This window comes from Ctenocephalides felis, unplaced genomic scaffold (genome assembly GCF_003426905.1).
Source record: "Ctenocephalides felis isolate EL2017-DRISC unplaced genomic scaffold, ASM342690v1 CF-g0.4_SCAFFOLD_02847, whole genome shotgun sequence".
NCBI classification, from domain to species: domain Eukaryota; kingdom Metazoa; phylum Arthropoda; class Insecta; order Siphonaptera; family Pulicidae; genus Ctenocephalides; species Ctenocephalides felis.
In genome coordinates, this window is record NW_020539001.1 from 20681 (window position 1) to 46289 (window position 25609).

The 25609-nt window shown below is 31.2% G+C and overlaps 3 protein-coding genes across 3 annotated transcripts; all 3 read right to left on the reverse strand.

The window, feature by feature from the left end:
• Positions 1 to 2664: 2664 nt before the first annotated feature.
• LOC113381372 (death-associated inhibitor of apoptosis 1-like) lies at positions 2665 to 3750 on the reverse strand. Its single transcript, XM_026620312.1, has one exon. The coding sequence runs from the start codon at positions 3748 to 3750 to the stop codon at positions 2665 to 2667; it is 1086 nt and encodes a 361-aa protein (XP_026476097.1).
• A 1222-nt stretch (positions 3751 to 4972) lies between these two features.
• LOC113381373 lies at positions 4973 to 6302 on the reverse strand. The gene is made up of 3 exons (XM_026620313.1): positions 5772 to 6302; positions 5594 to 5703; positions 4973 to 5003 (listed from the first exon to the last, which is right to left on the reverse strand). The coding sequence occupies exons 1-3, from the start codon at positions 5982 to 5984 to the stop codon at positions 4973 to 4975; spliced, it is 354 nt and encodes a 117-aa protein (XP_026476098.1). The 5' UTR covers positions 5985 to 6302.
• A 13578-nt stretch (positions 6303 to 19880) lies between these two features.
• LOC113381374 lies at positions 19881 to 21173 on the reverse strand. The gene has a single exon (XM_026620314.1). The coding sequence runs from the start codon at positions 21171 to 21173 to the stop codon at positions 19881 to 19883; it is 1293 nt and encodes a 430-aa protein (XP_026476099.1).
• Positions 21174 to 25609: the final 4436 nt, after the last annotated feature.

Below are 25609 nucleotides of genomic sequence, written 5' to 3' on the forward strand. Positions count from 1 at the left end.
AATTAAATATTCAGTTTCTTGAATAGTAATTACTGGAAAAAAATGTAAGTTGAAGTAAATTAATTCGAAACTAATTGAAGTCAATAATTAAAATTTTATATCATTTTCATCGTCAATGAAAAATTTTACAAGCCAAGTTTTTTTTTTACTAACAATCTGAAACAATTTCTCATTCTAAATATAAATTAAATATTTATGTTTCTTGAATATAGTAATTACTGAAAAAAAGTAATTTCAAGTAAATTAATTTGAAATTGAAGGTAATTACGTATTACATTAATTAAATACGTATTGTTCCACCTCGCCAATGCGAAATTTCACAAATTTCAAATTTTTTTGCAAATCTTGATCAAACAAAAGTATTACAGCTAAAGCAGAAAAAAGATTATAAAGAGTACCGAAAAAAACAATTGTAATAGATTTTGATCCTAAAATTTTAGGATTCGGACAGTGCTAATGCACAAAAAATAATCCTGTCCTGTGGATTTAATTGTTTTTTAAACGTGATTATTAATAATTTTATCATAACTAGGATAGCATCAATCATTATTGTACATTAATAAATGAGTTCATTGTTCTATTAATGTGTAAAAAGTTATTGTGAATTTCTATTGATACACAAGAAAGCAAAAAATTTATAAGACGAAACATGTTATTTTCCTTTCAATTGAGGAAAAATTCCTGGTACTTAAATACTTTCAATATATTACCAGTAAAATATAGAAAGCAATCTTCATGATCAGCAATTGTTTAAAATGTTCACCTTATGACAATTTCTCAAAAATTAAGAAATTGAATTAAAATGTTATAATCATAATTTTACCTCATGTAAAATTAACCACTCAACATATTAATTTTTTGGAGAAAAATATATTATGTTGAGTGGTTAACTTAATCGGCATTGATGTATATTTCATCAGTTTATGATACCAAAAATAAAGAAAGTAATCTTCATGATCAGTAATTGTTTTAAATGTTCACTTTATGACAATTTATTAAAAATCAAGAAATTGAATTAAAATGTTATAATCATAATTTTACCTCATGTAGAATTCAACCACTCAACATACTAAGTTGTTGGAGAAAAAGATATATTATGCTGAGTGGTTAACTCGATTGGCATATGTTTCCATTGATGTATATTTCATCAGTCTATGATACCAAAAAACAGAAAGTAATCTTGATCAGCAATTGTTTGAAATTGAAATCCCAATATGCAATTTTATACGTACTATGTTTAGTATGCATACATATTTTGTATGATCGATCCCTCATATCAGACACTTCTATCTGATAGAAAAATGATCTAAGAAAAACAATCCCAAATTGTAATCTAGGGAGTAGTAATAATATGCCCTATTTTCAATTTTTACTATTGGCTTGGTTTTCAATGATATGCATTAAATTGATGAATTAAATAATCGTGTGTAAATATAAATGGTCAAAATCTAATTTGAATGAACTAGAAATGAAATATGATAAACACCACTGTTTGATGTAGATGCAGAAACACCCCTTTTCACAAAGTTATCATTGATCCCTTTTGTAGTTTCTGTTGTAAATATAGTTATAGTACAAATAAATGAATAAATAAATAGCTATAACAAAAATTTATAAATTGCTCTAGTACAACAACTAGATGTTAAAAATGCTCGGAATACGACGATGACTAAAATAATACTGTTGAAAGTGCTTCAATTTCTGAAATCGAAATTACTATATTGTATTGATAAATACCTTTTTTCACCAAGTTACCATACAACTCGTTTGTAGTTTGTTTGTTGTAAATATAGTTATAGCACAAATAAATAACTATAACAAATTTATAAATTGCTTTAGTACAACTAAATGTTGTAAATGCTCGGAATATAACGACTAAAAGAATATACTGAAATTTTTTAAATCGAAGTTACTATATACCGTATAGATAAGTGATAAATAGTTTCCGGATTAAATAATTGTCAAGTGATTAAATAATTGTCAAGTGACTAATACCTCTAGTTTTTTTTTTACAAGAAAGATCCAGAAAATAATCTTAAATAATCGAAAACAAGGTATTTCATTTGTACAAATGTATGATTTGAAAACCAAATTTGAATTTATATTCAATTAAGTGATTGAATATATGAAATATGTAAAACCATAAAAATTCGGAATTTTCCAAAATTAATTACTTCGAGCATCGAAATTCGACTCCCACAACGCGACTAAACAAAACTCAATAAATAAAATGTGAAATAAATAATACATAATGCAGATGCAATAAAATAAGTTTATAAAGATAAACGTAAATATATATGAAACACATGTTGTTTTAAACAACACACATTCACAATTGAGAACGAATGAATCATTTCGATTGAGATTGCATCCAGGGCATCACACAAACTACTATTTAATATTTTAATTATTATGCTCTCTGTATCTACTATTAGTGCATCATTTTACAAGTGCATTATATTTTTTAGTAAAACCTTCATAATAGTAATATAGCTTGGAAAACATAAATGTTACTTTATTTTTATATACACGGTGAATTTGTTGGAAAAATGGACTATATAATAAAAATATATTTCTTCAAGCCGATCCCCGACCATCAAAAGCCTGAGATCGGCTCTGATCGAAGGTTGGTTTGAATTAAAAAATACATTTCTATTATATAGTCTAAGAGAAAAATACTCTCATAACTCCTGTGTATGGCCTTTGGCAAACTGGGCATGCTTTTACTGACAGCGAACACTTTATACAGGACACGACATGGCCACAAGGAACAATAACAGCATTCTTTTCTTCCATATAACAAATCTTACACAATTTGTCCTCCGACACTGGAGTTGTGGATGCCATGGTATCGTTCTTTTCCACGACAGGCTCAGGAGTGACACTGTCTGCTTTGGGTTCGGCAACACTCACAATGCTTGGGGTTGTTTCCAAGGCTTGGGCTTCGATTGCGGTTAGTATGGCAGTCATTGTGGCTGCAACTTTGCTGATGAACTCTTTGCTCTTGATGAGTTGCACGTATACACATGTTGGGAACCATCGTGCGTGCTGTTCCCAAGGAGCATCCTCGGGTTCCCAGTCTTTTAAACCACCACCACAGTGGAAACAGAGGGTACGGTCTTCGTGGCCTGTGTAGAAGAAGCCTGCTTCACTTAGTTCACCTGGACGTTGCTTTAAACTGCTCGGCCATTGGGAGTAAGATCTTAAGCGTGCTGCTTCAGTGGCGTACTGAGGGTATTCAGGACCCTTGGTGACAGGTAGGCCTAGGTTTTGGTTTTCTGGAACGGCATTGGGACGTATGGTTAAAGGCCCGCATACGTCGTAGCTCGGTCCGGGTCTTGGGGACGTGCTCGGAGGGTCTATTGGCACGTTTCCTACAGGCCTGTTGCGTAGGAATGGACAATTAGGAGCCAAACGTTGATGGTCGACGGAGGGGTCGTCACCTTGTTCCCATCTGTCAATTTCAACTTTGCAGAATTCGCATCTGACCCTGTCGTCGACTTTCATGTAGTAAAATCCCAATTTGGCTAGCACGGAGGGGCTTATGAAGCTCACTGGCCATCTTTCGAATGTTTTCAGTCGGTCCGCTTCGATTTTCATGTCAAGATTTTCATCGTCGCCATTGTCGGGGACATCAATGTCCGCGGATTGACTTCTTTCATCGACAGTTTTTGTAACTGTTTCAGACTTTAGATTGATTATAACGTATACTTCGGGTCTTGTATCGATTGTTGTATTGTTTGGAGGCATTTGTAATGCGTTTAGAGACTGTTTTGATGCACTTTTATTGTTAAAAACATCGAACACTGCGCGTGACGCAATAACTTTGTTACACTTTAGCCTTGTTTATTTATATTATAATGGGCTTTGCTCATAGACCTTATACAATACATGGACTGCTAGTTGAGCGCATAAAAAGTGTCAAAAGATGTTCTATGGTATGAGAGCATACGAGGGTAATTTTGCGGCCGAGATATGTCAAATACGAACACGAGCTTTACCGAGATTATTCGAATGCACTCGATCGCTTAAATTTTACAGTTACTTGGGTTCACGTGATGTTTGATCGCTCGGGTTTTTAAACTAAAAGAGGATAAAAATACGCGTTTTAAAATTGTTAGTAGCAGACAAAATCTAATAAGAAGTAAAATGTCTTCTAAAATGTGTTTGGTCTGTGGTAAAAATGTACTTAACAAATACAATGCACCATGAAGAGCATAAAAAAGCAAACTTGATAAACATGTACGCCACTTTCTCACGAAAATTGTGCTTTTTAAACATCAATAATAAATATATTAGATTTAAACAAATATTTCATTATTTCTTTCTAATTTCCCATAATAGCTCTAGCCAACTGTTCTTACTTTCAGTGAATTTTATAATATGTAAAATATTTTTTTAATTATTTTTTTTAATTTCCCTTGAACACTTTGTATACATAAAATATATAAATATATAAATAGTTTATTACATTCATTAGTTTAACATAAATTGTTTATTATATAATTGTTTCCCAACAATTTCGAACACACGGACTTTCATTTGCCCAGACAACACAAGACATCCTGGAAAACGTCCACAGGATATCCACGCGCGGACATTCATTGTCCCTGCGATATCCTTACGGATATCCCGCTTATTCTGATCTTATCCGAAACATGTTAATATGTCGCACCTATGGGACGTTCTGTAGGATATCCCGCGCGGGATATTCCGGACATAAACCGGACATGAATAGGATATAATTATGGAATTGTTTTTTACTTTTTAGATAATAATTATAATTAAATAAATTAAATAAAATGAATTAAAAGAACAGAATTTTACAAAGTAAATTTTATTAAAATCCTGAAATAATTTTATTACAAAATAACGAAATTGAATATAAACAATGTTATTTCTAAATAAAATTTTATTAAAACCAGATTAAATTAAATTTTATTAAATATAATAAATTTGGAAATCAGTCCAATCAGTCCATGTTAGATGGTTGATTGCCCCTCCTGAAATAGAAGAAAAATTAATTATATTTTTATATATATATATAATATAATATATATATACATACACATATATATATATATATATATATATATATATATATACACATATATGTATAGATATATATATATATACACACACATATATATAGATACACATATAGATAGAGAGAGAGAGATACACACAGAGAGAGAGACACATAAATATATAGATATATATATATACACTCATATATATATATATATATATATATATATATATATATATATATATATACATATATATATATATATATATACACATATATATATACACATATATATATATATATATATATATATATATATAAATTAATAATACACATCTCACAAACATACCTTGTATACCGTTCACTGGCATGCCTCAGCCAGCTTTTTGTAGCCTCTGAGATGGCAAACTTGGTTTCATTAGGTAAGTTCTTTAGAACAGTTTCTGAAATTATTCATATGTAAGTTTTATACATAATTTACAACATATCATAAACATAGGAACTATAAATTACCATTGATGATATCGCACAGCACAAGCTCGCAATACTTGTGCTTTCCTTTACCCCCTGCCCAGCTGAACTCTCCTAGCCAGGCCATCATCAAATATCAATTTAATCAATTGTACTGTGACAGATTTAGCGCATTTTCCACCTGTCCTAGCCAAATACAAAATCTAAAAATAAAGACTAGTTTATAATAAAGCTAACTAATAAACATAAATTTGGGTGAACTTGTGATTACCAGTTGTGTTTTCACATCCTTGTTGTTTCTTAGACTATCCTCCACTTCTCGAAGTTCGTCCATTGAGCACAGAGGAAACTTGTTTAAAATTTCCTTGATTTGGCCCATGTCACTACTCATGACAGCCTTAGGAGACTGGAAGGAATCCATTCTCAACATCATTTCCTTCACTTGCTCCTCAAGGCCCTCCATGGTTAATCGAACTTTAGTCATCTCCCTGATGAAAATTTCCTCGCCAATTGAATCTAGCAGGGTAGAAATGCCAGCATTATAAAATATATATTTGTACTAGTAACATAATATTTCAAATACCATGCAGTATACAAAAAGCTTTACGTACAATTATTATCTCTGTTCCGTCCAATTTGTCTGCAGCTTTTTTTCTGGAGAAGTAATCAATGTCTCCAAATCATTATTCATGTTTTCAATTGGCTGTTCTGCACATATATTTATTCTTGTGCAACTTTCCTGTAGATTTGCAGAATCAGTAATAGCTGTTGCCTGGATATTAGCCTTTACATAGTAATTCACACGCCTTTGAAACTGCCTCTTTGAAATAAATCTAACACTTTTGAATACTTTTTTTTTGGCGCCATATTATATTAGAAGTTTTGAAATACTATATATTTTAGTGTGAACTCAAATTATAACTCTTAGATAGAGAACTAAACTGATAAAAATAGTATGATATAAATTATTTATTACACACTCAAATATACATTAATTATATAAAACACATGCAATTTCCACTATTATTAATCAAGTTTAGAGCATTTGGATTTTCAATATTATTTATTAATAACACCACATATATATTTAAACAGAACAAATGAAATTTTCACTAATAATACTCAATTACGCAACAACTATAAAAGAATTCGACATATAGCGTCAGTAGCTTAATTGATGACGCCAAGCGACGCGACGGCGAAGAGAAAGGGACAAACATATACGTTTAGAGGTCTCAAGCCGTGCGCGTACGAGAGCGACATGTTCGTGAACCCGTGCGCTATACCTGCTCGAGTCCTTTGGGTTTGAGACGTCCCGTTGCATATTCATAGGATATTCATAGGATATCGCGATATTGGGAGATTGTGAGGACAAGTGGGACATTCCCTGGCATGTCTTGTGCTGTCTGGGTGACGTTCAAGCGATCAAGTTTGACATATCTCGGCCGCGAAATTACTTTCGTATGCCCTCATACCATAGAACATCTTTTGACACTTTTTTACTTGAGAAATGTATGGGGACTAGCAGTCCATGAAATTGTATAAGGTCTATTCTTTGTTCTCGATGAAGTTCTTCGGCCAGTTCCTTAACAACTTCTACAGCTATATTTTCACCATTATCCAAGTCTAAAAAATAATTAGAGTCGACTACTTCGTCAGTAAAATTCTTGATGTTGTAAATTTCATGATACTCTGCTATAGGGAACGGGCAAGCTCATAAAAATGTCAGTGAAAACGCCATGACTTCTCTGGGTGGCGAAAAAGTGCAAACACGGTGCCCAAACAAGATGGCGTTTGACAGGTTTTATTTCGTATTTTGACAGGTTTTATTCAAACTTATGTGCTTGTTAAAGATGGTTATTGCTTCTTATAATCGCAGTTTTTATCTATTTCTAATAATAATGCGGCATATCTGAGTCACCAATCATGTGCGTATATTAAGTGAAGAAAGCGCATGAATAAGAAAGTTAATTTTGTTATAATTAACGTTAGAAGAAATAAATTGCTTTGTTGGATAGATTCATTGAGGTATGTACTCATAATTAAAATGTATTTGCTATTGGCCACCATATTAAAACAAACATGTGTTCCTTAAAGGTATGATAAAATTTTCAGACAAGGCCATAAGATATTTTATGATTTGCATGTTGTGTTATCAGCTGAACAAAGTTTAGATCTTTCTATTAGCAGTTTGTTGCAGAATGAATCTCGTATTTGATAGGATGTCAAGACTTACAGGATTTCTACACTGCAATTTGATTTGATTTAATTGTTTTGTTACCTGCAGGTATGTTTTGTTTTATTGCATAAAAAGATATTACTTTTAAAAATTTTAGGAAGCTATTGTATCAGTATATGCAAGGTTGAAGAATTTCTCCAAAATTTTATACCGATGAGCAGTATTTGCTAATATTGATAGAAGAGGGTTTCCGCCATAGATTGGTAATTATTTGTGTGAATTTAATATTACATAGCTGTTAAAGTTTTATACTTTAAATTATATGCTCTCAATGTTTTTTCTTTCAGATTAATTTAGGTACATATAAGAAGTATTCATCATTGATTTCCAAAAGCTTTCAATTTATGTATTACATATAACATTTATGTACAGTTAATATTATTATACAAGCTAACAGTCACGATACATATATATTTAATCTAATATAAACTAACATTTCTTTCATTCACCATCCCCATCTTATCCAATAATGAAAGTTTGAAGGTTCACCAAAATAGGACATAAAAAAACAATATTTTCACCAGAAAATTGATAGTCATAGTCTTTGGTATATTACATAGAAGTTTTAAAATTTTCATTCTGTGTATGACTCATTCTACATGTATACGCACACTAGCTTCAAAGTGAGTTTAATTAATATCTCCTGATGAAAGTAAATCCATTTTAAATTTAATTTTAAACAAATAGCGTATGCACAAGTACTGCTATATTTATTAATTTGTCTAACTCAGTCCATATTGATGAAAATCCTGACTATGAAGTGCAATTAAAAACTTTGTCTTTTTTACTCATGAATTTACCTTTGTCAGTTAATACAGCACATCCTGATTTTACTTTTTTTTTATTACGCCCGAGAGTACATTAATTTGGGTTGGAGTGATTCTGCCTAAGCCCACATTATTAACAAATGAAATAAAGCCATCTGGAGTGCAAATAAATAAAAACCTACTTTCAAATACCCTGGAAACTACCAACGAATGAATCTGAAAAGTAAAACCTAAAGCAATATAACTAATTTCTAACTTTCATAATTAGTGTTTTCTAAGAATCAAACTCATAAATGATTTTTAATAATGTTTTTATGCATGTAAATATGATCATTTAAGCAAATATTGATTTAATTTACTAAAGCCTCTTCAAACTTTGAACTTTCTTCATATTTTTCTGATTGAATATCCTTCCTGAATGTAAATAGTATGCATATTGGTAGTAACAAACAAAATTCATATTTTGAATTTCATTATTCTTACCTCTGTTATTGTAAAATCATAAAAGATAAATGATGAGAATATGTAAGAAATATGAATTACAGCAAATGTCTAACCTAAAAATGCACGTTTTACATCAAAACAAATATTAGTTGACAGCAAATTCAACTTGTAGCGACCTGGCAACCCACATCGCACCTCAATTTGACAGTTAAACATTATCTTTGGCTCATCATGTTGGCAACACTACGCGAGAACCAAAGTGCAAGCTTTAGGGTCGGAACTCTCTCTTCCGTCTGCTGCCGAACAGTCAACAGCATAAATTACAATACTTTCCTTTCCTTTTTCAATACTCAAATATTATGTACATTTTATAAATCTTATATATAAAAATGGAGCTCTCTTTCAAATGTCCGAATAAAACTCGAAAACGGCTGAATCGATTTGGCCAGTCTTAGTCTTGAAAAATTCGTGCCAATCCAGAGAAAGTCCAAAAGGTGAGAAATTATTTCAAATCCGCGTAGAAACTTTACATTTTTAATTTGAAAATTTTTGTAGAAGCGTAATCTAAATAAAACAATGGACGGTGGCAATTTCGTAAAATGTCAAACGCTTTTGACAGATGATGTTCAATTACGTTTAATAGGATGTTTTACGCGACTATTATTTATTTATAATAAATTTGTAGTAAGTAGTTTTGTTTGTAGTTTTATTTATATACAAAAACTTTAGTAAACGGGGCGCAAGTGTTACTAAAGACTCAAAATATAAACTTTTTTGATATGTTAATATGAAAATGCACTTTTTGGTATATTTTTCTCAAACACGGTGCTCTGAAAGATCTCATTTGTATAATTATATACTCATTGGTATTTATAAAACATTTTCTAGGTTATATTATTTTTTATTTATCTTATTTAAATTCACAACTTAAATTTGGTATCGATCAAATGGACATTTTGTCGAATAACATTTTTCCAGTTATAATTTCCCAGAATTTATCGCAGAATAGATAGTAATATATGAAGGTCCGGGATTAAAATGATCCACCACCGATGTGCCAAAAATCAGTAAAGTTAAGCATTGTTTAACAACAATATTTGAAAGTAGAGGAAAAAAGATGTATAGCCAGCTACAAACTTGATTTGAAAACGATAATCTTTGAAATGGGGGAGATAAACGGTAATATTTGAAAATCCATAATAAAAGTATTTTCTTCCGTTGGTAGTTTTAGCATTAGTTAAAAATGTTATTATTTTGTAAAATATCTTTAAAACTAGCTGTAAGTGGAATTCTGTCTTAAGGCAATTAGGGCATCGTGCCTTAAGGCAAATTGCTGGAACTTCCCGTACCAAAATTATTATTTTTTTAAAAACGATCAACATTTTTGAAAAAAAAATTACTTTGAAAAAATAAGATTTTTGAGAAACTATAAATTGGACAAAAAATTACTTTTTTTGAAAAAAAAAAAATTTTTTTTAAAAATAATTTTTTTTTTAATTTTTTTTTTTTGAAAAAATTTTTTTTTCTTTATTTTGACATATTGTGGAATATCTGAACTTTCTTTTCAAAGCAATCGTACTGCTTTAACTGCATAGGGACAAAATATAAAGCGCGTAAGTCCCGCGTCGCTGTTTAACGCATAAGCATTGGTACGGAACCCATAGGAATGTTAACAAAATGTATACTTATTGTTAAAATCTCTATAAAATATCTGATAATTTGATGTGCATATGTCTAATGATCATTTTTGACCGCCAAATGGCTCATTTTTTTACTTTTTCCTCCATATCTCCGAAACCGCTAGACCTACCATCATGAAAATTTTATCAATTCTTCATCTTGTCAATACAAGTGAAATGTTTTTTGAATTATTCAAATCGGACGCTCCGTTCTCTTAAAAACTAAGTTACCGTTTTCGGCACTTTTTGCCCCGTATCTTCGGAACGGCTAGACCTGCCTTCGCCAAAAACTAATCAGCACGTCTCCTTATCAATACGAATCGAATGTTTTTTGAATTATTCAAATCGGTTGATCCGTGTTCCCGAAATCGTCGACGAAAATTTGTATCCGCACATACATACACACACATACATACATACATACATACATACATACACACACACACACACACACACACATACATCCATTTTTTCTAAGGTATGCCAAAATGTTCAGAAACCTCTGAAACGTAAAGATATATAAAAATTTTCATTTTCGATTTTTTTGCGATTACTATAACTTACCCTACGGGAAGTTAATTATAATAAGGCTTTAAACCTTTTGCCACCTGCCCGTTACAAGTTACCCCGCATATAGGATAAAAAGGTCTAGATAAAAAATTTTTGGAAGACATCAATAAAGCACATTTCTACAATGATGAAGTAGAAGTCAGTTTACTGAACGTAGTCAGATAATTGTTCGTTTGATATGTCTTATTTGTTGTGATATAATTGTTATGGTTTTCAGAATATAGTTTATATTTGCTCAAAGTCAAATTGGACCTTCGTGCTTTGCCCTCTGCTCTACATATATACTTTTTATTAAATTTACTTTAATTCATCGAATGTAACTTGAAACTTTTCAAAAAGCAGGTCAAAGAAGAAATACTTAATTCATTTTTTATCTCTCCTCGCAAAAATTTGAAAATTTTGTATAAGCTCAGTAGTATTATTTACAATTATACACAAAATGCAGAATCCAAAAAGAATCTGAAAAACTTGAAACGTAATTAATAAGCCGAAAGACAAAAAAAGACTCGGATTGGATTATACGATGCTTTCTATAGAAGGTGTATAAAACTTGCAGTTTGATTGAATTGACAAAATATAGACAAACTAATGGGGTTTATTGTTTTTATAATACCTAATTGTATACAGCATTCAAACAACACATCCTTATGCACTTAAAGTATTAATATTTTTGATTCTCTGGAAATGGTTTAGAATATATCTTATTTAGCAAAACAACGTTTGCCGGGTCAGCTAGTAATAAATATAATCGCACATAGTGTTGTTACTATTTCATTATAAATAAAATATATTATATATAGACCATAGTTTCTATAATTGGTGACCCCGAAAGTGAATAAAAAACACGCATAAAGTGAGAAGGAAGTGAAACATGTGCATAATTTACAAGTGAGCAAGAAATACAGAACGTTCTAGTACCTACAATGGAGACTCCGACCACGCACATTGAGATCAACAACAACACGTGCTCAATAAATCACTCATTAACCTGGAAAATGAGTCAATTATAAGCGCCTCGGCAGCGGACAGGGAGCACCAAGCAAACATGGCAAACGCCATACAACACGGCCACAATCAAGCGAACAACGCACCAAGCAAACATGGCAGCAACCGCCATACAAAACGGCCACGGCCACAAGCAAGCAAACGATGCACAAAACAACATGGCGACCGCCAGCAAAAACGGCCACGGCCACAAACAAACAAAAATTAATCAAACACAAACTTAAAAAAAAAAAACTCAACAAAAATTTACAAGAAAATTCAAGATGGCAGCCCGAAGTTCAAGATAAACTTTTTGCCGGGGGGGAGTGACAGTTAAACATTATCTTTGGCTCATCATGTTGGCAACACTACGCTAGAACCAAAGTGCAAGCTTTAGGGTCGGAACTCTCTCTTCCGTCTGCTGCCGAACAGTCAACATCATAAATTACAATACTTTCCTTTCCTTTTTCAATACTCAAATATTATGTACATTTTATAAATAATAAATATAATCGCACATAGTGTTGTTACTATTTCATTATAAATAAAATATATTATATATAGACCACAGTTTCTATAAACTCATAAATGTGTCATCCGCCATATTTGTTGGGCACCAATTTGCACTTAAAATCCGCTAGAGGAGAGCTTGCCCGTTCCCTATTGAGCATTGAGAAGCGTCATTTATTTCTCTTCCTTGGTCTTTATATAGACATTTAAAACAGTTTGTAAATGTGGAAGTGGAAAGTGCATTAAAAGCTGTAATTATATTTATTACAGTATCTAAAAGAGTATAGTTTTTTATGTTTTTTGTAAAAGTACTTAAACAGGGAACGGGCAAGCTCTCCTCTAGCGGATTTTAAGTGCAAATTGGTGCCCAACAAATATGGCGGATGACACATTTATGAGTTGAATTTGCTGTCAACTAATATTTGTTTTGATGTAAAACGTGCATTTTTAGGTTAGACATTTGCTGTAATTCATATTTCTTACATATTCTCATCATTTATCTTTTATGATTTTACAATAACAGAGGTAAGAATAATGAAATTCAAAATATGAATTTTGTTTGTTACTACCAATATGCATACTATTTACATTCAGGAAGGATATTCAATCAGAAAAATATGAAGAAAGTTCAAAGTTTGAAGAGGCTTTAGTAAATTAAATCAATATTTGCTTAAATGATCATATTTACATGCATAAAAACATTATTAAAAATCATTTATGAGTTTGATTCTTAGAAAACACTAATTATGAAAGTTAGAAATTAGTTATATTGCTTTAGGTTTTACTTTTCAGATTCATTCGTTGGTAGTTTCCAGGGTATTTGAAAGTAGGTTCTTATTTATTTGCACTCCAGATGGCTTTATTTCATTTGTTAATAATGTGGGCTTAGGCAGAATCACTCCAACCCAAATTAATGTACTCTCGGGCGTAATAAAAAAAAGTAAAATCAGGATGTGCTGTATTAACTGACAAAGGTAAATTCATGAGTAAAAAAGACAAAGTTTTTAATTGCACTTCATAGTCAGGATTTTCATCAATATGGACTGAGTTAGACAAATTAATAAATATAGCAGTACTTGTGCATACGCTATTTGTTTAAAATTAAATTTAAAATGGATTTACTTTCATCAGGAGATATTAATTAAACTCACTTTGAAGCTAGTGTGCGTATACATGTAGAATGAGTCATACACAGAATGAAAATTTTAAAACTTCTATGTAATATACCAAAGACTATGACTATCAATTTTCTGGTGAAAATATTGTTTTTTTATGTCCTATTTTGGTGAACCTTCAAACTTTCATTATTGGATAAGATGGGGATGGTGAATGAAAGAAATGTTAGTTTATATTAGATTAAATATATATGTATCGTGACTGTTAGCTTGTATAATAATATTAACTGTACATAAATGTTATATGTAATACATAAATTGAAAGCTTTTGGAAATCAATGATGAATACTTCTTATATGTACCTAAATTAATCTGAAAGAAAAAACATTGAGAGCATATAATTTAAAGTATAAAACTTTAACAGCTATGTAATATTAAATTCACACAAATAATTACCAATCTATGGCGGAAACCCTCTTCTATCAATATTAGCAAATACTGCTCATCGGTATAAAATTTTGGAGAAATTCTTCAACCTTGCATATACTGATACAATAGCTTCCTAAAATTTTTAAAAGTAATATCTTTTTATGCAATAAAACAAAACATACCTGCAGGTAACAAAACAATTAAATCAAATCAAATTGCAGTGTAGAAATCCTGTAAGTCTTGACATCCTATCAAATACGAGATTCATTCTGCAACAAACTGCTAATAGAAAGATCTAAACTTTGTTCAGCTGATAACACAACATGCAAATCATAAAATATCTTATGGCCTTGTCTGAAAATTTTATCATACCTTTAAGGAACACATGTTTGTTTTAATATGGTGGCCAATAGCAAATACATTTTAATTATGAGTACATACCTCAATGAATCTATCCAACAAAGCAATTTATTTCTTCTAACGTTAATTATAACAAAATTAACTTTCTTATTCATGCGCTTTCTTCACTTAATATACGCACATGATTGGTGACTCAGATATGCCGCATTATTATTAGAAATAGATAAAAACTGCGATTATAAGAAGCAATAACCATCTTTAACAAGCACATAAGTTTGAATAAAACCTGTCAAAATACGAAATAAAACCTGTCAAACGCCATCTTGTTTGGGCACCGTGTTTGCACTTTTTCGCCACCCAGAGAAGTCATGGCGTTTTCACTGACATTTTTATGAGCTTGCCCGTTCCCTACTGCTAGATAAAAACACACTTCTAATATAAAATTTCTTGTAATTCGCTTTAAAGGCTCGTATTATGCCTTGGTCAAGAAGCTGAATAATGGATGTTGTATTAGGAGAAAGAAAACATATTTTAATGTTGCTAAAGGTTTCCAAGTTTTTGTGTGCCGGACAATTGTCCATTATAATTAAAATTTTTCTCTTTTCTAAAAGTAACTTTTCATTTATAAGTCTTAGATATTCAGTTAATAGAGTTAACTATAAATAATATTTATGGAATTTAAGTTGAAATTTTTGAAACATCTGGGATTGGCTCTTTTGCCTAGAACCAAAGGCGGAAAGCTCTCACCTTGTTCATTGACACAAAAACAAACAGTTATTCTTTCTTTATTTTGTTTGAGTCCCTTTATTTTCTATCCTTTAGATTTAATGGTTTTATTTGGTAAGAGTTTGTAAAACAAGCTAGTTTCGTCTAGATTGAAAATGTCTTTCTTTAAAAATTCTTCTACAAGCTTAGGAAAAACACCATTTTTAAACTCCGCAGCTGCTTTAGTATCCGCAGATCCGCTTTCTCCTACTATGCAAACTGATGATAGATTCGCTTATTTTCTAAGGCTCTTAATCCATCCATTTGAAGCTGTAAAATCTTCAATTTTATTTTCTTTAGCAAAATCAAGCGCATCAGTTTTGACAAGATTATAATTTATAGTATGTATTCTTCATTGCATTCACGAACAAGCTTTTCAATAAAATTATTTATTTTTTCAAATTTGCTTTTACGAAGTCTTTTCGTCTCTTTGTTTTTAGGGTTGTTAAATTTTTTTAGTTTTGCTGCGTTCTTTTTAATCCTGAATGCTGTGCGTTTACATATCTGGAATTCTTTGCAGATGTCTGATACAGATTTTTTTTTTTTTTCAAACATTGAAACTATTTTATTTTTTGTTTCTAAAGTTATGCAATTTCTTTTAGGTGGCATATATAAAATCAAGGATATGGCTTTATATAATTTAAAATTAAATTTTTTATTTTAGTGACTTATATATTTCAATTTTAACCTGAATTATTATTATTTTTTTTTAATTATTGACTTATATAAAAACTGATAAAAAAAATTAGTGACTTATATAGAGGTCTTACTGACAGCAGATTGGCCGAGTGGATATCGTCGTGGAATTCTAATATAGAGGTCTTACTGTACTAACTCTTCCTATTTTAAATAAATGATATTTCTTTTTTAACCCTTATTTCAAAAATTTATGGAATGATAAAAGTGCATTAAAAGACACTATTAAAAATATAGAAAGCCACATAAAAATATTTTTACTAGAGTCAAAGTGTTAGTAAAAAATAAATCATAACAATTTTAAGAAATACTTTCTGAACCCTAAAGGAATTCGCATATTTAATTTTTAAAAAAGATATTTTCTAGACAAAAATGTATTATTACCTTTATAATAATGGATAATGCTCCAGCCCATCTTCCTTGTATAAAAGAGCAAATTAGTCCCGAATTTAAATTTATTGAATTTAAGTTTCTTCCTCCAAACACAACTCCATTGTTACAACCTATGGATCAGCAAATTATCAGCAATTTTAAAAAACTGTATACAAAATATTTATTTGAAAGTTGTTTTTTATCTACGTCTAATGATGGAATAACATTAAAAGAATTTTGGAAACATCATTTTAATATTCTTCTATCTGTTAAACTTATTGTTTTTTTTTTGTTGCTTAGAGATAGGAAATTTATACGAAGATCTTTTCGCTACACCTTCAGTTGGATACTACAAGTATCCTTTCTCTTTGATTGGCCATTTCCATATTAGGAAATGATCATCATTAAAAAGGGGAAAAATATTTATTGGTTTTATTTAAGGAGTAAAAATATATAAACCAATTTTTAAATAAATTATGCCTTTTCCTAAAAATACTTTTAATTATAAAAAGAAACAAGTTGGTAAGAACATATCCATCCATGAAGAAAAGTCTTCATATGATAAAAAACAAAAACATAATAAGCGAGAAGAAAGTATTGCAACAAAATTTGCAATCAAAAAAGCTTATACAAATACCAAGAATGTTTCAAACGAAATATTTAAAAGGAATATGAACGAGAGGCAAGTTAAACTGGAGTTATTTTTTTAGAAGGAAGCAGCGGGTTTGAAGATAAATCGATGCGAAGCAAGATGACCGACATGACAGTAAATAGTAGTCTGGAATTAAAAAATTATTTCTATGAAAAAAGAGTCGATGATGATTTGCCGAAAGACTGGCAAAGCTTTAAACACTTTATAATTGAATTTTGTACAGCACAGAACATCGAATCTGTCAAGAAATTCAAAGAAGAAAAGTGGTCGGAATTTTTAATTAGGTTAAAAGAGTGGGCAGAACATCGGGGATATTTTGAGGAAATCATTATAAATAAATTAAAAAAAGATTATGTGCCTAAGCACTTGCAGCTTTTATTATATGCTCAAGAAGTAAATTTTAACGTAGTAATACAACGAGTTAAAGAGTTTGAAAACTTCAGTGGAGAACTTGGTCGAAAAAAATCAGAAAAGAAGAAAGGTAAGTTTAATGCTAACTTAAAGAGCATGGAGAGAAATTCAAGTCAAGAGGTGACTTATTGTTTTAATTGTAAAATTAAAGGACATTATGCAAACAAGTGTCCAAGAAAGAAAAACGAAATAAATAACGTTGACAAAAATAAAAGTAGAAAAAATGAAATAGAAACCAAAATGATAAAAATTAATGGTGAAAAGTTTTTAGTGACTTTTAATAGTGATTCATGCGAAAACATAATTACCAACAGAATGGCAAAATACATCGGTAACTTAGAATTTTACCAAACCAAAGATATTCTGACTCTGATAAATGGTGATGAGATAAAGATTAAAAGAAAAGTGAGAATAACTTTGAATACAAGAGTAAGAAATATTCGGAAATGTTTTATGTCGTCGAAAAGAACATTGATGCTAATATTCTATTTAGCAATGCTTTGTGCAAAAAACTAGAAGGAGATAAAAGTTTTCCAATAGGTTGTACAATAAATACAAAGTGTGTAGCTCCGATTAGTTGGACACGCCCAATTAGAAACCAAAAAAACAAACAAGATTTTGAGAAATTAGTTACAGAATTTTAGAAAAGAGGGATAATAGAGGAAAGCCAATCTATCTGGCAGAATCCCGTTGTTCTGGTTAGAAAAAAAGCGGAGACTTACGCTTTTGTGTCGACTTTAGAAAGTTAAATGAAGTTGTCGACTTAGATGGATTTGAGATGCCAAAGATATTTGAAATTATTAGTACATTAAAGGACAAAAAATATTTTTCTAAAATTGACTTGAAAGATGGTTTCTTTCAAGTACCGATCCGAGAGTGTGACCGAGAAAAAACGACATTTTTTACAGGGAGCAGATTGATGCAATTCTGCAGAATGCCCCGAGGTTACAAGAATAGTCCTGCATTCTTCCAGCGGGCGATGACTTTGATCCTAAAAGACTTATTAGGTAAAATATGTCTGGTATACATAGATGATATTTTCATCTTTAGAGAAAACAAAGAAACACATAATAATATACTGAATTTAGTAGTGAATAGATTGTAAGAATATGGCTTAGAGGAAAACTCATCGAAGCGAGTCGAGTGTGTGGAAGAGGTAAAATTCCTTGGTTATCTGATAATTCTTACAACACCGTAAGACCATGTTTAGATCGTGCTAATGGAATCGTCAATTATGAAGAACCAAAGACAAAGAAGCAATTGCAGCGATTCTTGGGATTAATTAATTATGATAGAACTTTTATTGAGAATTTATCGGACAAGTTAAAAGATTTATATACATTGTTAAACAAAGACAAGAAATTTACATGGACGTCAAAAGAGAGGGAAATATTCAATTCTGTAAAAAAAATTTGGAAAGGAAAATTATAGATTACGATTCCTGATGATAATGTTCGTTACGTATTAGAAGCCGATGCTTCTAACACTGGGTTGGGTGCCGTTTTAAGTCAAAATAGCAAACCGGTCGCATTTATATCTAGGTTGTTGACAAAGGAAGAGAGGAACTACTCTATAACCGAAAGAAAAGTTCTAGCCTCACTTTGGGCTATGGAAAAATCCCAATATTATTTAGTTGGAAAGGAATTCACTCTTAAGAGTGATCATAAAGCAATGAAGGAACTGAAAACAAGAAAGAATTTGGATCTGCTCGAGTGATTAGATGGTTTGAGCGTTTAGAAAGATTTCAGTTTAAAGTAGAATACAAACCTGGAAAACAGATGATACAATCTGACGCATTAAGTCGAGCCGCAACAACCTGCGGCAACATAACAAAATAAAATTGTGAAACAGAAATTTTGAAAATACATACAAATAAATATCATAGTGGTAATAAATAAAATAAATAATAACATTAACCAAAACACAATTTAAAATATAATAAGATTTATTTGCTGGATGTGGTCTCCTTGAAGTACAAAATGGAACAGGACGTATATAAACACAACAAGCCTAATCGCATAGTAACATAGCACATTTCACTCTGTATTACAAAGATAAGACCCGCGCGAAATTTGAATACACAAATACATTTGTCCATATTCCCGGGCGATGCAAAGCATCCAAAATTTTACATTAATAATATTAATTAGGAATATTACATTAACATTTATCAAAATGGTAACTTAACCTAAAATACATAAATGAATAACAATCATAATCTCAATTTGCTACACATATTTTCGAAAAGTGGACTGTATAAAAATAAAATAGTAATTAATAATAATTCATTTTAAATTATTATATTCTAATTGAGTAAAAATCTATTCTAACATTCTAAAACAATACATTATTTAAATTTAACTTATAAGATATGATATTTCATATATTTATTCTATCGGAAGAGGTACAATTTTAGTTATTGGTCTGGTATAAATTCCTTTATTAGTTTTAATATTAACGACTCTAACTTTACCATCTGCACCTGGTTTTATGTCAACAATTCTGGCAAGTTGCCAGTACAATGGTGGTGCATTGTCTTCCTTAATTAATACAACACTATCAATTTTTAAATTTGAACAACTGTCTGACCATTTATGTCGGGTCTGTAATTGGTTTAAATATTGATTTGACCATGTTTTCCAAAATTGATCACGCATGGTCGTAATCTGTTTATAAATTTTTAATTTATTTGCACTCAAATTTGGATTATATGGTTCTGGTACAGGAGTCATTATATCACCTATTAAAAAATGACTGGGGGATAAATATGACGCATCTGTGCTGTCATCCGACATACTTAATAAAGGACGTGAATTTAGTACTGCCTCGACCTGTGTAAGCAATGTAACATATTCCTCGTAAGTTAAACAATGCGACCCAATCACTCTACGCAAATGTGATTTCATTATTTTTATCGACCCTTCCCATAAACCGCCAAAGTGTGGAGCATACGTAGGTGTAAACTGCCAAGTAATACCTAATTGTGTAACGGCTGAAATTAAAGGTCGCTTATTTTCTTCTGCTTTAAAAAATTTAAATAAGTCAGATAATTCTTTATTAGCACCTACAAAATTTTTGCCATTATCGCTATGAATGATCGAACACTTACCGCGCCGTGAAACAAATCTTTTCAAAGTAGCTATAAAGGCTTCTGTCGATAATTCCGTAACTAGATCTAAATGAACTGCCTTAGTGGACATGCACACAAATAAAACGATGTATGCTTTAATTTGAGGAGCCTTACGTTGCCGGCTCGCTCGCAGCATAACTGGACCTGCATAATCTACCCCTACAGCTAAAAACGGACGTTTCACATTAACACGATCGACTGGTAAACTGCCCATAAGTTGTTCTGCAGCCGCCGCCTTAAATCTAGCGCACTTAACGCACTTATGAATTAATTTTTTAATTGTATTGCGGCCATCAATTGGCCAATATTTTTGTCTCACAACCGAAAGTGTGGTTTGAGTGCCGGCGTGCAGAAGTCTTTCGTGTTCTCCGCGTAAAAATAATTCTGTAACATAATGAGACTTGGGAAGTATTATAGGATGCTTTTGTTCATACGATATGTTAGCATATTCGAGCCTTCCACCAACTCTCAGCAAGCCTTCGCCATCAATAAAAGGATTCAAAGGTTTTAATTTAGAATATAAGTTCTGATCAGTTCCGAAGCCATCCATAATACTTCCGAAGCTCTCTTGTTGTACGCGTAAAATAATATATTTTGAAGAATTATGAATTTCATTCGTAGTTAAATATTTTAAATATTCTCTATTAGACTTGGACTTTGGCAACCATCTTAAAATAAAGGCAGCTACTCTAACTAGCGTGGAAAATTTGGAAAAACGCGTGTAAAATAAACTAAAATCATTTTCGTTAGTAATGGTAAAAACTTTAATATCTGGTATATTTTCAGTATTTTCTATGAATTTATTTGGCCAACAATTGGAATTCAGCGATAACCAACTTGGTCCGTTCCACCACAAACTACAATTTTGCAACTCACTTGCTGATATACCTCGTGAGACAATATCAGCCGGGTTGTCTTCGCTAGATACATGTCTCCAAATACATTTTGGAGAGTTTTCAATAATTTCGGCTACACGGTTACTTACAAACATTTTTAATTGACTTGGGTCAGTTTTGATCCAAGCCAACACGATAGTAGAATCGCTCCATAAAAAGGAATTATTAAATTTGATGTCAACATTAGTACATACATATTTATATAATTTAGATAACAAAAGCGCAGCACACAGTTCAAGACGCGGTAATGTAATATTCTTTACTGGTGCTACCCTAGATTTAGCGCATAATAAATTGGTAGATGTAGTTTTGTTGGAATAAAAAATTTTAATATATATACATGCGCCATATGCAGATAGAGATGCGTCTGCAAACCCGTGGCATTCTATCTCAGAAATAGATAAATGTTTCAGAATGCATCGCGGTATAGAAATATTTTTTAAATTTGGTAAATCGTTTTTAAATTTGATCCATTTTTTCTGTAACTGAGGTGTCAATCACATTTCTCCTTCCACAATTCCTGCACTAACATTTTCCCCACAATTGTAATAGGAGCTATTAACCCCAATGGATCAAATATTTGTGCAATTGTGGCCAACATTACTCCTTTGTAATGTTGGTTTCCGATAAGTTGGACGGAGAGGAAATTTTAAAAATATCGTTCATGGGATCCGAAATCAAGCCTAAAGTTTTAATTAAACTTTTGTCATCAGTGAAAAATGAATTTAAGGTTTCCCGTTTTGAAACTGGTATCTTATCTTATATATAAAAATGGAGCGCAAAATGTGTTGGTAAGCGCATAACTCAACAACGCCTGGACCAATTTGGCCAATTCTTTTTTTAAAATGTTCGTTGAAGTCCAAGGATGGTTGTTACGGCAAGAAAAAAACGAATAATTGCCGGGAAAACCCTAAAAACAGCCCTTTTCTTCTTTAATCGAGTAGGCAACGCAATTTGTAAAAAAAACAATGGCAATTATCTATGTCATGACATTTTGTGTAGTTTTTGATAATCTAATTTTGAACATATTTATATAAACATAGAAATATCTTTCTATTAATCAAGCTATATTGGCAGCCAAAAACATTGATGTAAATTAATTAAATTTCAAAATTCAAGAACAAATTACAGGCGAAACAGTTGATTCGGCAACTAACCAAGACGATCCACCGGAGTTTTTAAACTCGCTGGATTTGCTAGGATTGACACGTCACAATCTTCAATTAAAGGTTGGATCGGCAATTATAATATCGACCAAAATATCGACCAACTATATTCAAAGGATAGTATAAAGCAGAAGATGTTCTCGCACCATGCATCCCAATGCGTTTCCAGTGCGTTTATGGTATCATTAAGTGTTTGTGGTATTAATTTAGAAAATCCATGTTTCTCACATGGAAAATTGTATGTTGTTTGTTCCCGTATTGGAAAACCATCAGATTTGTTTGTCTATGCGCCAGGTAATCAAACAAAAAACATCGTTTATCACAAAGCACTACAATGAAAATTGAACTGATTTTTGAATTATGATTTACATGATTAAAATTACTTACTTTTAAATGCTTATAGTGTTTTATTTAATTATTTTTAATTCACACCGAATTATTACCAGGGTGACGGTTCTGTTCAGGATCATTTTTTGCAAAGAATAGAAAAAAGGCAGGCACAAAACACCGCCACATTACAATTTTTTTTGACAGGACGAAGTCTGTCGGGCCGGCTAGTTTAAAATAAACTCATTATTACTGGACCATTTATGAAGAGAAAAACCGCCCTTTTGTAGTAATTCAATAATTTGTGTTTGTAATTTTTCTAATTCGTGCACTGAATTGGTACCAGTAATAATATCGTCGACGTAAGTATCACGCCGAATAACATTCGACGCATTTGGAAATAAACCTTCCTCATCATCTGCAAGCTTCTTAAACAACGCATTGCTAAGTAAGGTGCACAAGACGTACCATAAGTTGCAGTTAATAATTTAATGCATTGTAGATCATCATTAGGGTTATCCCTCCAAAGAATTAATTGATAATTTTGATGCGATTCTTTTATCATAATTTGTCGGTACATTTTGACAATGTCCGCAATGAAAACATAAAGATGAAAACGAAATCTTAACAAAATTGAACATAAGTCTTGCTGCAACTTTTGGCCGGTAGGCAATACGTCATTTAAAGAAGACCCTGAACTAGATTTAGCTGAAGCGTCAAAAACAACTCGTAGTTTAGTTGTACTTGATTCTTTCAAAATAGGATGATGAGGAAGAAAATAATTTGAGTTAGATAAATCGCTGATGTTTGGGAAAGGTATAACTTTAGCATGTCCTAAATTAATATATTCATGAATAAAATTAGTATACATAGCTTTAAGTTCTGGATTGCGCGACAAACGTCTTTCTAAATTAAGAAAACGATTTTTTGCGCCTAAAAACGACGACCCTAACATTTCAATGTCATTTGATTTGAACGGCAGTGCGACCGAAAAACGACCATCTTCTAATCTGGTCACATTATCAATAAATAAAGATTCACATTCCCTATCACTACCGGTTATGGTATTATCAATTGAAACTTCTTCAATCTGCCAGAATTTAGTTATGGTATTATGAAGATCAATATTTGAAATTAAACCTACATATGAATTATCATCCCTATCCTCCACTTTATATACGCCTGAAATCAACCACCCAAATTTACTTTCCCTTAATATCGGTAAGCATTTGCCTAATCTAATGCAGCCTTGTTGTAGCACGTCAAAATAAAGTTCAGCACCTATGAGTAATTCAATAGGTAGTGCTTTATTAAATGTAGGATCTGCTAGCATAATATTATTGGGTATCTTCCAATCCGTAATATCAATATTAGTCGAGGGTAAATTACCAGTAATTTTATTGACAACTACACAATGTATATTGCGAGAAAAACTATTTATACGAGAATGAATATTTAACTTTGTAGATCGTTTGCTTGTGACACATTGGCCTTGCAAGACGCTTAACCTATGCAATGTGGACTCAGTTTTACAATTTAATTTTTTAATAAGGGAATCTGTAATTAAGTTTATTTGTGAGCCACTATCAAGTAACGCTCGAGCTGTAATTATTTTACCATTAGGATCTTTAATATTGATTAAAATGGACGACAAAATGGTTTGCATATTGCTGTTATTGGTAAAAAGAACTGTATCGACTGATGATGTATGAGCTGTAGGAGATTCTACAGTCTCATGTAAAAGAGAATTATGTAATTCATTACAGTAAAACATTTCCGAGAATAATTACATTTTTCAGCAGCATGTTTTGATGCCAAACATCGATTACAAATTGAATTTTTTGTTATAAAATCTTTTTTCAAGGAAATGCTCAACTCTTTAAATTTTTGACACATATATAACATGTGAGATTTTTTACAAAATGAACAGCTCAAAGGCTTGCTTGACTTATTATTACTAGTATTGCTATTAAAGTTAACCGTCTTCATAGGCACTTTGTCACAAACATTTTCTAACGCATTTGTTCGTTGCTCAATAAATTTAAAAAATTCAGATATTGTAGGTAATGTTTTCGTAGATTTAGCTAAATGCCACGCTACTTTAGTATTATTATCTAACTTTTTGTTTAACAAAAATAAAATAATTAAATCCCAATGCTTTGCTTCCTCGAACACAGCAATATGTGATTGATAATGTAATCTACTAATATTTAAAAATTGTTTCAATGAATCATATGTACTTTTATTAATGTGAGGAATAGAATCTATAGCACTTAAGTGATTATTAATAATCAAAAATTTATTATTATAAGTTTCAAGAAGTAAATCATAAGCGACCTTATAATTATCGTTAGTCGAACTTAATGAAGAAATTAAATTAGAAGCTGGTGGAGTTAATGCTCCTTTCAAATAATATAATTTTTGAACTGGGCTTAATTTATCATTATTATGTATTAGCGATTCATAAATATCTTTAAAGGAAAGCCATTGACTAGTGTCACCGTTAAACTTAGGTAGAGAGATTACTGGCAATTTTACATCTAACGTTGCTTCACTCTTTAGCCCCTGTTCAACTTTTACAACAAACTTACTTATAT